Genomic DNA, 12,388 nt, shown 5'->3' with positions numbered 1-12,388 from the left:
TGTGCTGTGTAAGAGATACTCTAATGCCTCTACTTGCAGCTTAATTCCTAAGTCAGCTTTGCTGTCCCTGTGGCAGTGGAAAATATCTTTACATACATTTGAAGAATGTGCTTCAAGTCCATTTTCCACAATATAATTACTCAGAAGTTTCCCTTTTGGACTAGAAGGCTCACTGTAATGGCCCTAGGATGCAAAGGCTGTGATCCCCCAAGGAAATCTGGGAGCTTTCCTGATCATTCCTTCAACATAGAAAGGATATTTTCATCTTCCAGTGATAATGAACCACACTAGCAAATGATCGTAACCACTTTAGCCTAGAGAATCACAGCTAGACTGTTGAAACTCATTTTTAGCCTCAGAGTACCCTGTTCATCTTGAGAACCAACAATGAGCCATGGAGCTGCAGAGGGGCTGGGATGACTTAATGCACGAGAAATATGAATTCCCCAAATCCCTATCAGATGCTTCCCTGGTATCCTAGTGCCTGATTATGATTTCCTTCAAATCCTGTGATTACTGAAGTTTCTTAGACAAGCATTGCAAGACAGGAACCCTGGATAGAGTCTTTGCTTCAGGATCGCCTGCTCCTTTCAGTGTAGGTACCTCATTCATTGACTCAGGTTTCACATGTACTGTCACTCAACAGTTTCACCCGCACCTTGGCTTCTCACTCATCAGAGCTGGGAACATCAGAGCTGGTTGCCAGGTAGTCCCTCTCCCAGAAAGATCTTTCTGCCTTTGATTTTCAGCTGCCTCTTGAGAATTCAAGGTGTCATTCCATGGTATTTTAAAACAATATAGACCTGGACTGCTGTGGTCCTGCCCTCTCCCCCTAGGTCTGACTGTAAAGGCTTTCACTCCACCTTCAACTGAAATTAGTTGATTTCAGAATACGTATTTAGCATACATTGAAAGAGACACAGTTGTAGTTTATCTGCAAGGATGTAATGTTTACTCCCTCTGCTTTTAATACAAAAGCTCAAGTCCCTATTGTTAATACTTCTTTATTCCTCTCTCTTTGCTTGTACACTTTCCCCTTGCATGTTTTAGTCTGGATATTGATTTCACATGGATATCTTTAAGTCACGAATCTGGGTCATGCCCAGGAATTTGTACTAGATTTTGACTCTTTCTCATGGTCTCTTGTATTTCACTACATTGACATGTTTAGTCTGGGGGATTTTGCATTTTTCCCAAAATAGGAAACCCCACTTATTTTATCCTTCTTCATTTCATTTAAATCAGGTGCCAGGCTCTAATTTTGTCTGCTGGTTTTTTGCAACAGTAACTCCCTCTCTACGTATCTGTACTATTCATCTATTCATCTAATCTAAGCTATTGACCTTATTATACTAAGCCCAACAAGATAGTAGTTGTGTAGTTGTGTGACTGAGTAAACTTTTCTTACATTTGGCCCGACTCCAATCAGATCCTTTGTTCTTGTCTTTCTGAAATGCCTATAGCACTATCATTTAAAAAGGTCACAAATAACTCTCTCTGCCCTCTTTACTTGTATGCTCCTCTGCTGAACTTCCCAGACCTGCTGGGTCTGCCATAGTGAGCATGAGACTCCCATAACTGGGTACACAACTTGTGCAGGGCTGTGGGCTCTCCCCCACCTGGTGTGCCATCACGTGTGCCATGCCCAGACACAGCAATGCCATGTCCCATAAAACAGCATTTCTTTTAAGTTGTGGAATGAGCAGGAGGCCATGATACATCAGGGGAGAACACTGTTTTGTATTGTAATACCTGCTCAGCTCTATCCTTTAAACCCAAGATGACCACATTTATATGTGACTCAACGTCAGACATGCTCCTGACGCATGTCCCAGTATGAAACAGCAAATAGGCAGGGCTGTATACACCTATCTTTCACTTTACATGGTTTACTTGCTCTTACAGGATTTTCTTCTCTTCTTGGACTCAAAGTTCAGGGCCTACTGACACAGCTTCAAAACTGGACATGGGCTAACCCTGGCTACGCCAGTTTCTTCTGATTTGCCCCTAGCTCTGATCAAATTTTAAAGTTGCTTATTTTGCTGTTCTATTCCTTTCCAGCACACCCACTTTTTAGGGTCTAGATTACTAAAGTTGTGAAACTGGTCCTATATTTAGAATTATGATTTAAGCTGCTTTTATTACATGCAATTGTTGTACACTGAGGAAGCACTAGTTTCTTTTTTTATAACACTTCAGCAGCATTATCTCTGAAGGGTATTAAAATATGCACTTGGCTACATTTATGATGTTTAATTGAAGTTTTATTAGTTTTTTTTTAATGTATCCTCATAAAGCACCATACCACAGTAAGAAATAATGTACAAGTGGTAGATTATGTAAATGAAGCAGAAAATACTATAGTTTAGTATTTAGTTCATATAAAATATAAAAATTAGATGAAAAATGTGTTTTTGAATGCAGTTATAATTAAAATTGTATATTGGAATCTAAGCTACAGTGTACTCTGTAAATACCAGCGGTTGCTCTGAGTTCCAAGGAGATTATGTTGCCGTAGATGCTGATAAATTACTGTACGAAGTAAGGCTTTTATTGATTCACTTTGTTTGATTCTCTTCCCTTTTTTTTTTACTGCATGAGTTTACATTTTTGCAATTATCTGCTGAACTGGAGTAAATTAAATTCAGAGAAGGCAGCAAAAGACAAAGGTGGCAGAGATGCGCTGTAATGGCATAGAGCTAAATAGGATGAGAGAAACATATACACACACAAGCATTTCACCTGGGTAATGGTAACACCACTCTTAGGAGCTCAACAGCCTGGAAATTCTGAAAGGCTGCTTCTGGAAGGGGAGTAATTATGATGCCCGCAGGCATCTCACCTCACGCTGAGATCCCGCGCAACATAACAAGCAATGGAACTGCTGTCTTTCCTGCTGGTTTTCGACAAGCTCCCAGAGAAAGTGGTGGCAAGGCGAGTGAGAGAAATTCTGGACAGTAGCAGATTGTTTGATAAATTTCATCCTGGATTCAGCCACAGCCATGCTACTGAGGCTGCCCTTGTCAAAGTCATAAATGGCTTGAATGCCGCTGCTGAAAAGGAAGCCTGGCCTTGTTTGTACTATCAGATCTAGCCATGGGGGGGTTATTCTGTAAAAGGCTGGATTCTGTTGCAGTGCCTAGGTGACTGGCTAGTGTTGACTGAGAATGCGTTGAAATGGTTCCAGTGGTACTTGATTGCTTTCCCCAATCAACATAGTAGGGTAAATTCTCCTCGAGAGCAGCCAGTTTCACATAATGACACTTGATCCCAGGGAGAATTCACCAGCGGCCTGACTTAGTTGGCACTGATGCTTTGCGCTCTTTCTCTTGCCTTTCAGAGAGATATATGAGATGCATTAGAGCAGTGTATTAGAACTCCTTTTTGGCTTTGTTGGAGATGACTATATTTCTAAAAGTACCAACAATCAGATATTCAGAAACAAAAGGCTTTCTTGTGCAGTCAAGATTATTAATAGAGATAAAACACTTGTTTGTACCTGTTAATTTGAAGTCAGACTTCTCTTTAATTTTTTTTTTTTTTAAAGAGAGGTCTGAATTCTGTTTGTAAATCTGAAGTGACAGTGCTGACACCAATAGATACATACAGTTGTAAATAACTTAAGAGGAGACTCTGACTCAATTATCTGAAAACCAGAAGTCACTGAACAACTTTCTGTGGGACTTCAGTTTACATTCATGGCCAGTAAGCCTAACAGACTCCAGTGCTTCTTCTGCTACTCACATGCACTCCAGTTCAACCAGTAGTCTGGTACCATTTTAATACTGCAGAAATTTTCTCTATTCTCTGGCTTCTCAGGCTGTAGCGAGGCTGTGATCTGCAGAAGGATTGCAAATCTTCACCCAAAGACCTGAAAAGGGGTTTAGCCATAGATCTTTCTGAATCTCGTCAGTGGGAAAACAGATTTGCTTCTCCTCAAGATGCCTCTCATCAATAACACGTTATCTGAAATTAGCATCCAATGAGATTACCTGCAAATTCTCCAGTCTGAGATTATCACCAATGTAACTAAATAGGCCAAGCTGCAGAGGAAATTTGGATGAACCTTTACATTTGTAACAGATATGGGTTCTCAGTCACTATAACATAAAGGTCTGTAAAATCAGAGCATGATTAACAATCTTCTGTGAACTTCATAGATATGAAATATTCAGTGTGCAAAAGAGCTATCCTGAGTAATTAATTTATGCATCAGCTTTCTCATGTGTCTTCATATGTCCATGAGCTGAGGTAACCTGTTAATCTTCAAGGAGCTTATAGAAGGGGGTTTTTTTCCTGTTTTTTTTACTTCATGACATAATAATATAAACTAGTATACTGGATTTAAAAAGACAAATGATGTTCATGTGTAGTGGGAGCCTAAACAAAACTGAATTTGAAACCTTTCTTATTAAAAAATCAGGAAAAAATTAAATCCAAGCACATCCTTATTGTGTTACTAAAATGATATAAGAAATGTATGCAATGTACATAAACATACATTAAATCTAAAGGACATATCAGCTTTCCATTTTCACTCAACATGCACATTAGTAATCTGAATAGGAAGTTTATTAACATGTAGTGATAAATTGAAGAATAGTATTTCATAGATGGCATGAAGAGATCAGAATTTGACTCGGAGTGTTTCTTAATGCTATTGAACAAGCTCTGTTTAAAAAACTGGAAGAAAACATACCCTATCCATTTTTTCCCAATGAATTCTAATTTCTGTTAGGCATCCCCTGATTTGTAAACCAATCTTGTATTTTTCCTGTGGAAATACCTAAACATTCACGTTGAGAATATATATGCTTTGCTTTAAAATGGCCTTTTAATAGTTTCTTTTTTATATTAGGCTTCCCAAAAAACAATTGGACTTAGTACAAACCAATTACTTCGGTTCTTGCATATAGCAGGGTTCTCAAAGCAGGCTTCTTGGTTCAGTAATGGGCATGCCTCTTGCTAATACCCTCATTGCTAATCATAACTCGGGAGAATAAATCCTGCTACAAGTTGAAAACCATTTTACAATTAACTTATAAATAAGTAGACAATAATTACATTGTGTTATCTCTCTTTGTTTTTACAGCCCCTTATCATGCTTCAAACAAGCAAATTAGACATACAGTGTTGGGTGATATATGGGAGGGAATGTTGCAGAGGACGTATTTTAATGACCTGAGTTTGAAAGGATCGTGTAAAGGTTCATCACTTTGATCATTTCAGAGAGATGAGACCACTGTCTTGTTGATTTGCTCTGCTTTGCTTTGGGTTTTGGCACTTCACAGTAAACCATCTTACCTAGGTTATTGCACAAGATGAAGAGACAGGTCTTAACATTTTTTTAAGCTTTCAATGGCTCTGAAAACATAGCTATTTTTCTATATCAACCTAACACTGTTTCAATGTCTAATATTTCATAATTGACCAAGACTAAATCCAGATGGTTTGTTATTATCAAGATAATGTCAGTATCTTGCTGGGCACAGGAGGTATTTCCACTGCATTAGGTTATGAGATACTGGGTCACAAACCTGTCTTTAATCCCCTTTCTGACCTACTGAGTGGAGTAAGCTGGGGAGAAATTCCATTCCGAGGGAGAATAATACTTTAAAGAAAGTTGTATCAAAAGAACTGGTTTTCTTCATAACAAGATTTTTAAGGCAGAGGTCATTCAAAATTAGCCAGACTTTGAAATTTATTTCCATCTAGTGATATTTAGCCTTCCTTCTTTTCAAAATAAGGTTAACTAACCTTCCATGATGCAATTAAATGTCCTTGAAACTGTGTGCATATAACTAGAAGGAAACAGACTAAGTAAACGCATTGCCAAATAACCTTATGGTCTCAAGGAAGTGTATATGGCTGTCCTCTTCTGCCAAGATCTTCTTGCTCCCACTGATCTCAGTTATGGATCTCACCATGTTCTTACTGCTATCACCAATAATATTTTATTCATCCATTCCACTGACTTCGGGTTTTAGATCTGTATCTTCTCTGACTGACACAAAACATTTTTTTAAACAAATGTGCTGAGAAATCCCAATTTCGAAAAAAAAACCTAGTTAGGATTGTGTACTGGTTTGGGCTGGGATAGAGTTAATGTTCGTCATAGTAGCTCTTATGGTGCTCTGTTTTAGATTTGTGACCAAAACTGTGTTTACAACACAGGGATGTTTTCATTACTGCTGAGCAGTGCTTGCACACCCTCAAGGCCTTTTCTGTTTCACCACTTCACCAGCGAGCAGGCTGGGGGGGCACAAGAAGTTGGGAGGGGACACAGGGGGGCACAAGAAGTTGGGAGGGGACACAGCCAGGACAGGTGACCCCAACTGACCAAAGGGATATTCCTTATCATATGACATCATGTTCAGCAATAAAAGCTGGGGGAAGAAGGAGAAAGGGGGGACGTTCGGAGTGATGGCTTTTGTCTGCCCAAGTCACCGTCACACATGATGGAGCCCTGCTGTCCTAGAGATGGCTGAACACCTGCCTGTTGATGGGAAGCAGTGGATGAATACCTTGTTCTGCTTTGCTTTATCTATTAGTCTGTCTTTATCTCAATGCACAAGTTTTCTCACTTTTACTCTTCTGATTCTCTCCCCCATCCCACTGGAGGGGATGTGAGTGAGCAACTGTGTGGGGCTGAGCTGCCGGCTGGGGTTAACCTATAACAGATTGCTGAGTGGCAATAATACCATATCATTTACAACACCAAGCACTTAAAAGCATGAATGGTAAAAACATCAGAATTCATACTCGGACTACTCAGGAATATTTCATTTTCAGGAGGTAAGGGCAAAGGGATGACACTCTAACCAATAGTAAGAAAACTATTTTGCAAGGCAAAACTTCCTTCTCTGAGAGAGACAAGGATATGGCAGTAACCACAGTATAAGCTGAGAAGAACCAGAACATGTTTTAGCTGAGTAGAGAAAGAAGGCAGCCATGTCCTACATATATGAGACTGGAAGAATCTGCAGGGTCAGGAAATGCGAAGACTTTTATGAGAGGCAACCACTGAAGATGTAAGGTTATGGCCTGAAATGACATGGCAAATGGCTATTCTCCACAGTGACTGGAAAAGGTGCAATAGGGAGAGCTTGTGGGAGGAGATGAAGAAAGTTCCTTCAGCCATGAGGAGCTCACTGAGGTGGTAACCAGACATTGCCAAGGTGACAGCAGTTTGTGCTTTCAGTTTGAATGGAAGTGGGTAAGTCTGGATCAGAAACGGACTTGTGAATTTCAGCAGAGACACAGCAGTTGAATTTGTGCCATGCAGTCAGTAGGTCAGGTAGGTTAAGGAAGGGATGGAGTCTCTGAGATCTGTTTGAGGAGAAATCAGTGGAGAAATTGGCATGAGCAACACTGGTGGAATTGCAGCAGGTGGCCCAGCACTGAGTCGGAGATGAACTCCAGGCAGCAAAAGTAAACAGCACTCTCAGCATGCTTACAGATAAGAGGGAGAAGGGGGGTGAGATGGTAGTTGTGGAGGCAAGCAGGTTCAATGTGTGTTTTCAAAGTGGAGAGATTAAACACACACTTGTTTTGAGAGGAGGGAGAAGCCAAGGCAAATGACAATGTACAGAGAGGAGTAGAAAAGAGTTAAGCAAGCACCAGGGAGAGGAGAAGACAGAATAGCTTGTTCTGCTTAACGCTTGTATCCGTTTTGCAGATCAAAACTGCACTAATTTGGGAAGCAGTTTATATAATCCATAAAAATGCATTTTATTAGCTTTTTTTTGCTTTGAATCACTGACTTCTAAAGAATGAGAACAGCCATAAATGCTATTGTCTCCACAGGCAGCAATTTGGAAATAGAAGATGCATGGTTACATGATAAGTGTATTTTCTTCATAAAAAATGTTTGCAAATCAGGTTTAAAATAAGGGAAAAATAACTTTAAAATATTCTGCACTTCAGAAAATAATAAAATGTCTTCTTATTTTCCCCTGGTAGGCCACGCAATGCAGATTACTTTATGCAGGAAGCTAAACGGAAGAAGCATAAAGCAGATGCAATGGTGAGAACATTTGCTTTCCAGTTATGTTGCTCCAAATTATTTTTGTAATGCAGTTTCTTCATCAGTGCAGTATTGCTGGGGTAATTATAAAATCTATTATAAGGATGGCTAGGCTTGTTAAATTAAGAAATGTTTATATAATCAAATGTTCATAGCCCAATAAACTATGACTTAACAAATAATGACTTACTGAGATAAAGGCCTGGATAAATAAAACTTTCCATTTATTCCTTTGCTTTAATTAGTAACTATAGTAATGGAGACTGTGTAAGGGATCTACATACCTATCTTCTCAGTTTAACTAGCTGGCTAGGTCCTATAATTGTATCGCCAAATTTGGTCTGGTGGTTGAGGTATTTGTACTTTTTTTAAAGAGCTTTGTCTCTTCAGTGCCAAAAGAATCCTGGTTTCATGGCAGACATTTCCTAACGTAATCAGAAGTGCACAAAGAGCTGTGTAACCCCAGAGGAACACCTTGAACAAAGGACGGTTGCAACAAACAGATTCTTGGCCCTGGCTTTGACGTGTTAAAAATGCAGCCAGTAAGAAAAGGGGGAATCTGAGGTTATATGGAGCACTAAGGAGGTGCTTGTCTTTCCAAACAAATGGGTGCAACGAAATACACAGTGCTCCAGGAGAGTTCTGCTTAGCCATCTCTCAAGCTTTCTCCAAGGCTACATTTGTCCAGCACTATGAATAAGCTAATACAGTCTTAAAAAACATTAGGCCTATGGGATGGCAGACACAATATGCGGGATGGAACACTTCATTAATATGGCTGTCCTGGAGGTGGGAGTAGCTGCAGTCCTGCCTTGCTCTGTCAGACAGACACTTTGTTGTTATAGCAGCAGGAAAGAAGAAAGGTAGCTCAGAGCCTCCGTTTCTTCACCTCTTTTTCTCAGCTGTGCAGAATGTAAAAAGGCCAAGGAAGCAGAAGCAGGCCCTTAATTTAGGACACTAACACTGAGTTTTACACTCTACCTGAGTTTATTAGCACAAATTTCCATGGTTTATTCAGTTCCATATTACTCTAAAGTGAGTCTTAAATCAGAAAATATCGTGGAGAAGTACAAATGGTACATTTTAGTGTGTTGCTTTAAACAGAATGGAAAAGATTACTTAATATGCAAAGGAAATCCTTAGCCTGAAGAGAAATGTTTTTATGGTAGACTCCCAGAAACAGGAGGTGCAAGCATTATTCTCTGCTCTGCCACAAGCTTCCTGCATGAAAGTCACTTAGGCACAGTTTAAATAGCCTCCCATCAGTATTAGGTTATTGAAATATCCTTCACATTCAGCTTCCCTACACAGTGGACCAGCACCTTCCTTATACCTTGTGAATTGCCCTTCGCAGGTACTTCTTCTCCCTCCTTGACTGTGTAGGGATCCTGGAGGAATTGCCATATTGCCAAAGTGCCTCCAGGCACTTTGAATCACCTTACTGGGCTCGATACCTCCTATTTTGGCACTGCAATACCTAACATAGGCACTTAGAGTGAGCAGCCTGAAAATTACTCTAAGTAAGTCTCTCTGCTCCTTAGTCCCCCATCTGTGAAACTGGGATAATAGTACTTCCACCCGCACAAGAGTGTCAGGGAGAGAAATATAATAAAAAGTTTGTGAAGTTCGCCGGTATGATCGCAATGGGAGTCATATAAGAACCTAAAATAGATTGAAGCCAGTGTGCCATTCCAAAGTTACTATTTAAAACCTTTATCCCTTGGAAAAGAATAAGGTCCATTAACCTTTCACTGTGTGCATCAGATTTCAACCAAATGCATCCAGTCCATTAATGGGCTTTATGTACCGCAGGAGTTCTGACTGAAGGAAAGAGAAGTCAGGACAGAGAGGTATTAGTATGATTCATCTCTATCCACACCAAAAATGAAATTCAGAGAGCAGATAAGTATTATGTAAGTGTGCATATATGAACATTATGTCCATATGGACTGTCACTGAGGACATATATGCAAGTATATCTATGTAAGTACACAAACACACACACACACAGAGTCAAAGAAGTACTGAAAATAGAAGAAATGGGGCAAGGAAGGAGGATGGCAGAAGAATCCGAAGGAGCAGAGCAGCCCCTGAAAGAGGAGGAGGATATAGGCAGAAAATGCCTGACAAGAGGAGAGTGTGGTCAAGCAGTACTGAAAATGGTAGGGAGAAGGAAAACATGAGAACAGAGATGAGCCTTTGAGTAAGAGTTAGTAGTCAAAGTATTTAATTTTCATTCTCTTAGTTCAAGCTAATCGTTATCTTTCTTTGTTGAATGATGAAAAACTACATTTGCAAAGATGTGTGAAACACTTTTTAATGAAAGCTGGAACAACAAGCCTGATGAGTTTGTGGAATTTCCAGCCCTGGAAGAGCTTTGGCAAACATTTGTCAGGAACGTTCTAGGCAGAGTTGATCCTTCTTTGGACACAAGAGTGTGGACTAAATAACACTCACAGCCTTTTTCAGCTCTACTTTCTGTATCTTACGATTTTCAGTGATACACACAGTTTGATGGGCTTTAGCTTTCTCATAGGAAAAATTGTGAATCTGAAGGTATACCAACTTGTGTCAAGTTTACAATTCATGCTGAGAAAATCCCATCAAATGTAACCATATCTTGATGATTACACTGTTTCTCTGTGTCCTTATTTTTTCCCTCTAGGTGGAAAAGTTTGGAAAGGCACTGAATTATGCAGAAGCAGCACTATCGTTCATTGAGTGTGGAAATGCAATGGAACAAGGCCCAATGGAATCTAAATCCCCTTATACAATGTATTCAGAAACAGTTGAACTCATCAGGTAGGAAGGGAGGAGATGACCTCGGGGGTCACTCTGTTTGTGCAAACATGCTCATCTACATTACCACATAATTCCCTAGATACAGTAAAAGGGAAGTGAGGTTCTCCCAAGTGCCTGGTCAGTGATACATAATGTATAAGTATTATCTGTGATTTCTATGGAAATTAAATAAGGAAATTGCACAGAATGGAAAAAAAAAAAAAAAAAAACCAAACACCAAAGCTTTTCATATTACTTGAGTTGCAAATTACTTCAACAGTTTCATTATATAAGTCCCATGCTACTCAAAAGAGAAAAATAATAATACATAATACCAAAACATTCTCATGGAGTGGTAGTTTGCAAAATGTTGCAACATGTTTAAGATTGCAGTTTAAAGGTTACCTGAAAGAAGATGTGAACAGTGATAGAAAAATGGACACTCAAGGTCCATTTGTTGTGTATGCTCCTACTGTAGCCAGCGGACTCCCAAAAGCAGTCCAGCTCACACTAAATCTACCTCTACATTTAGTCACCTTCATGGCTCTCCAAACAGGACAGTCTAGAATTCAGTCCCACCTGCAGTCCCTATGAAGAAAGTTTGTCTCTTAAGTCCTTTTCCCTGTTATAATTGGTACTAGTAGTTAAGATTATTGACAGTGTCAGTGGAGAAAACAAAGGTCAAAATCATCCCAGCAGCTGAGTGACTCTCTCCACAAGAGAGCGAACCCAGCCATGCTAGCAGAGAAAGCTGCACTGTCAGTGACCATGGCATCATGCCTCAGGACAGTCAACCACACAGCTCTCATCAGGACTAAGTCCTTAGGAAGTAAAACATCTTAATTTTTAATCCTATCCATAATGAAGCAAAGCTTCTAAAACAAATGCATTCTTTTGGATTTAGTGTTGATATGAAGATTTTCTCACATGTTAACAATTCCACTGGCGTTTTACTCCACTTAGGGCTGTCTTATGCATTTCAGTGGATTGAGGCCAGCTTTCTGACTGGAAGGTTATTAAACAAAATCAAGTATTTTTTTCAGTAAGAAAATAGTACATCCCATCTCTGCAATTCTTCCCTTCTTTTTTTGAAAAGGCAGAAAGCTCTTTCTTTGTCTTCCCTATCTTTTCTCAAGATAGCAAATATATGGTCCTGACTCTGGAAACGAATTTTGCTTGCAGATCCATAGCTTTCAATAATGTGTGTAGCTGTGGTTGTGTTGTAGTGTGAATTGCTGTTGATCTCACTTGCTGCAGCTCAGAAAAATAAGTGGTTTGCTAGGTATGGCTGTTAAAACAACATGTTCATACTGAATCTTTGCACAGATATCAGGATTAAAGTTTGAAAGCAAAGATAAGAAGAAACACAAGCAGCTAATTATGGGGAACAGGTATTTTTCTGGAAGCGAGCCCAGAAGTGCTGTGTGTTGTCCTAACCTTGTCCATTGTTCAGATATTCAGCTGGAAGCTGAGATTTCCAGAAACTAATTTGTGATTGCATAGCACATACACTCTTGAAACAGCAGTGCTACCTCTGTGGATGTTTAATATTTATAGAATTTGAATGTAATGTCATATGAG

General features: G+C 39.6%; 1 protein-coding gene across 1 annotated transcript in view; it reads left to right on the top strand.

The window, feature by feature from the left end:
* AFF3 (ALF transcription elongation factor 3) overlaps nucleotides 1-12,388 on the top strand; it is a 337,764-nt gene that overhangs the window by 305,488 nt on the left and 19,888 nt on the right. The window contains exons 15-16 of the mRNA XM_069770080.1: nucleotides 7,963-8,026; nucleotides 10,692-10,828. Coding sequence (XP_069626181.1) covers nucleotides 7,963-8,026; nucleotides 10,692-10,828 — 201 coding nt within the window. The remainder of the gene's footprint in view (nucleotides 1-7,962; nucleotides 8,027-10,691; nucleotides 10,829-12,388) is intronic.

This window comes from Haliaeetus albicilla, chromosome 25, assembly GCF_947461875.1.
Source record: "Haliaeetus albicilla chromosome 25, bHalAlb1.1, whole genome shotgun sequence".
NCBI lineage: Eukaryota > Metazoa > Chordata > Aves > Accipitriformes > Accipitridae > Haliaeetus > Haliaeetus albicilla.
The sequence above is the reverse complement of the archived record's forward strand: the minus strand, read 5'-3'. Positions and strand labels throughout refer to the sequence as shown.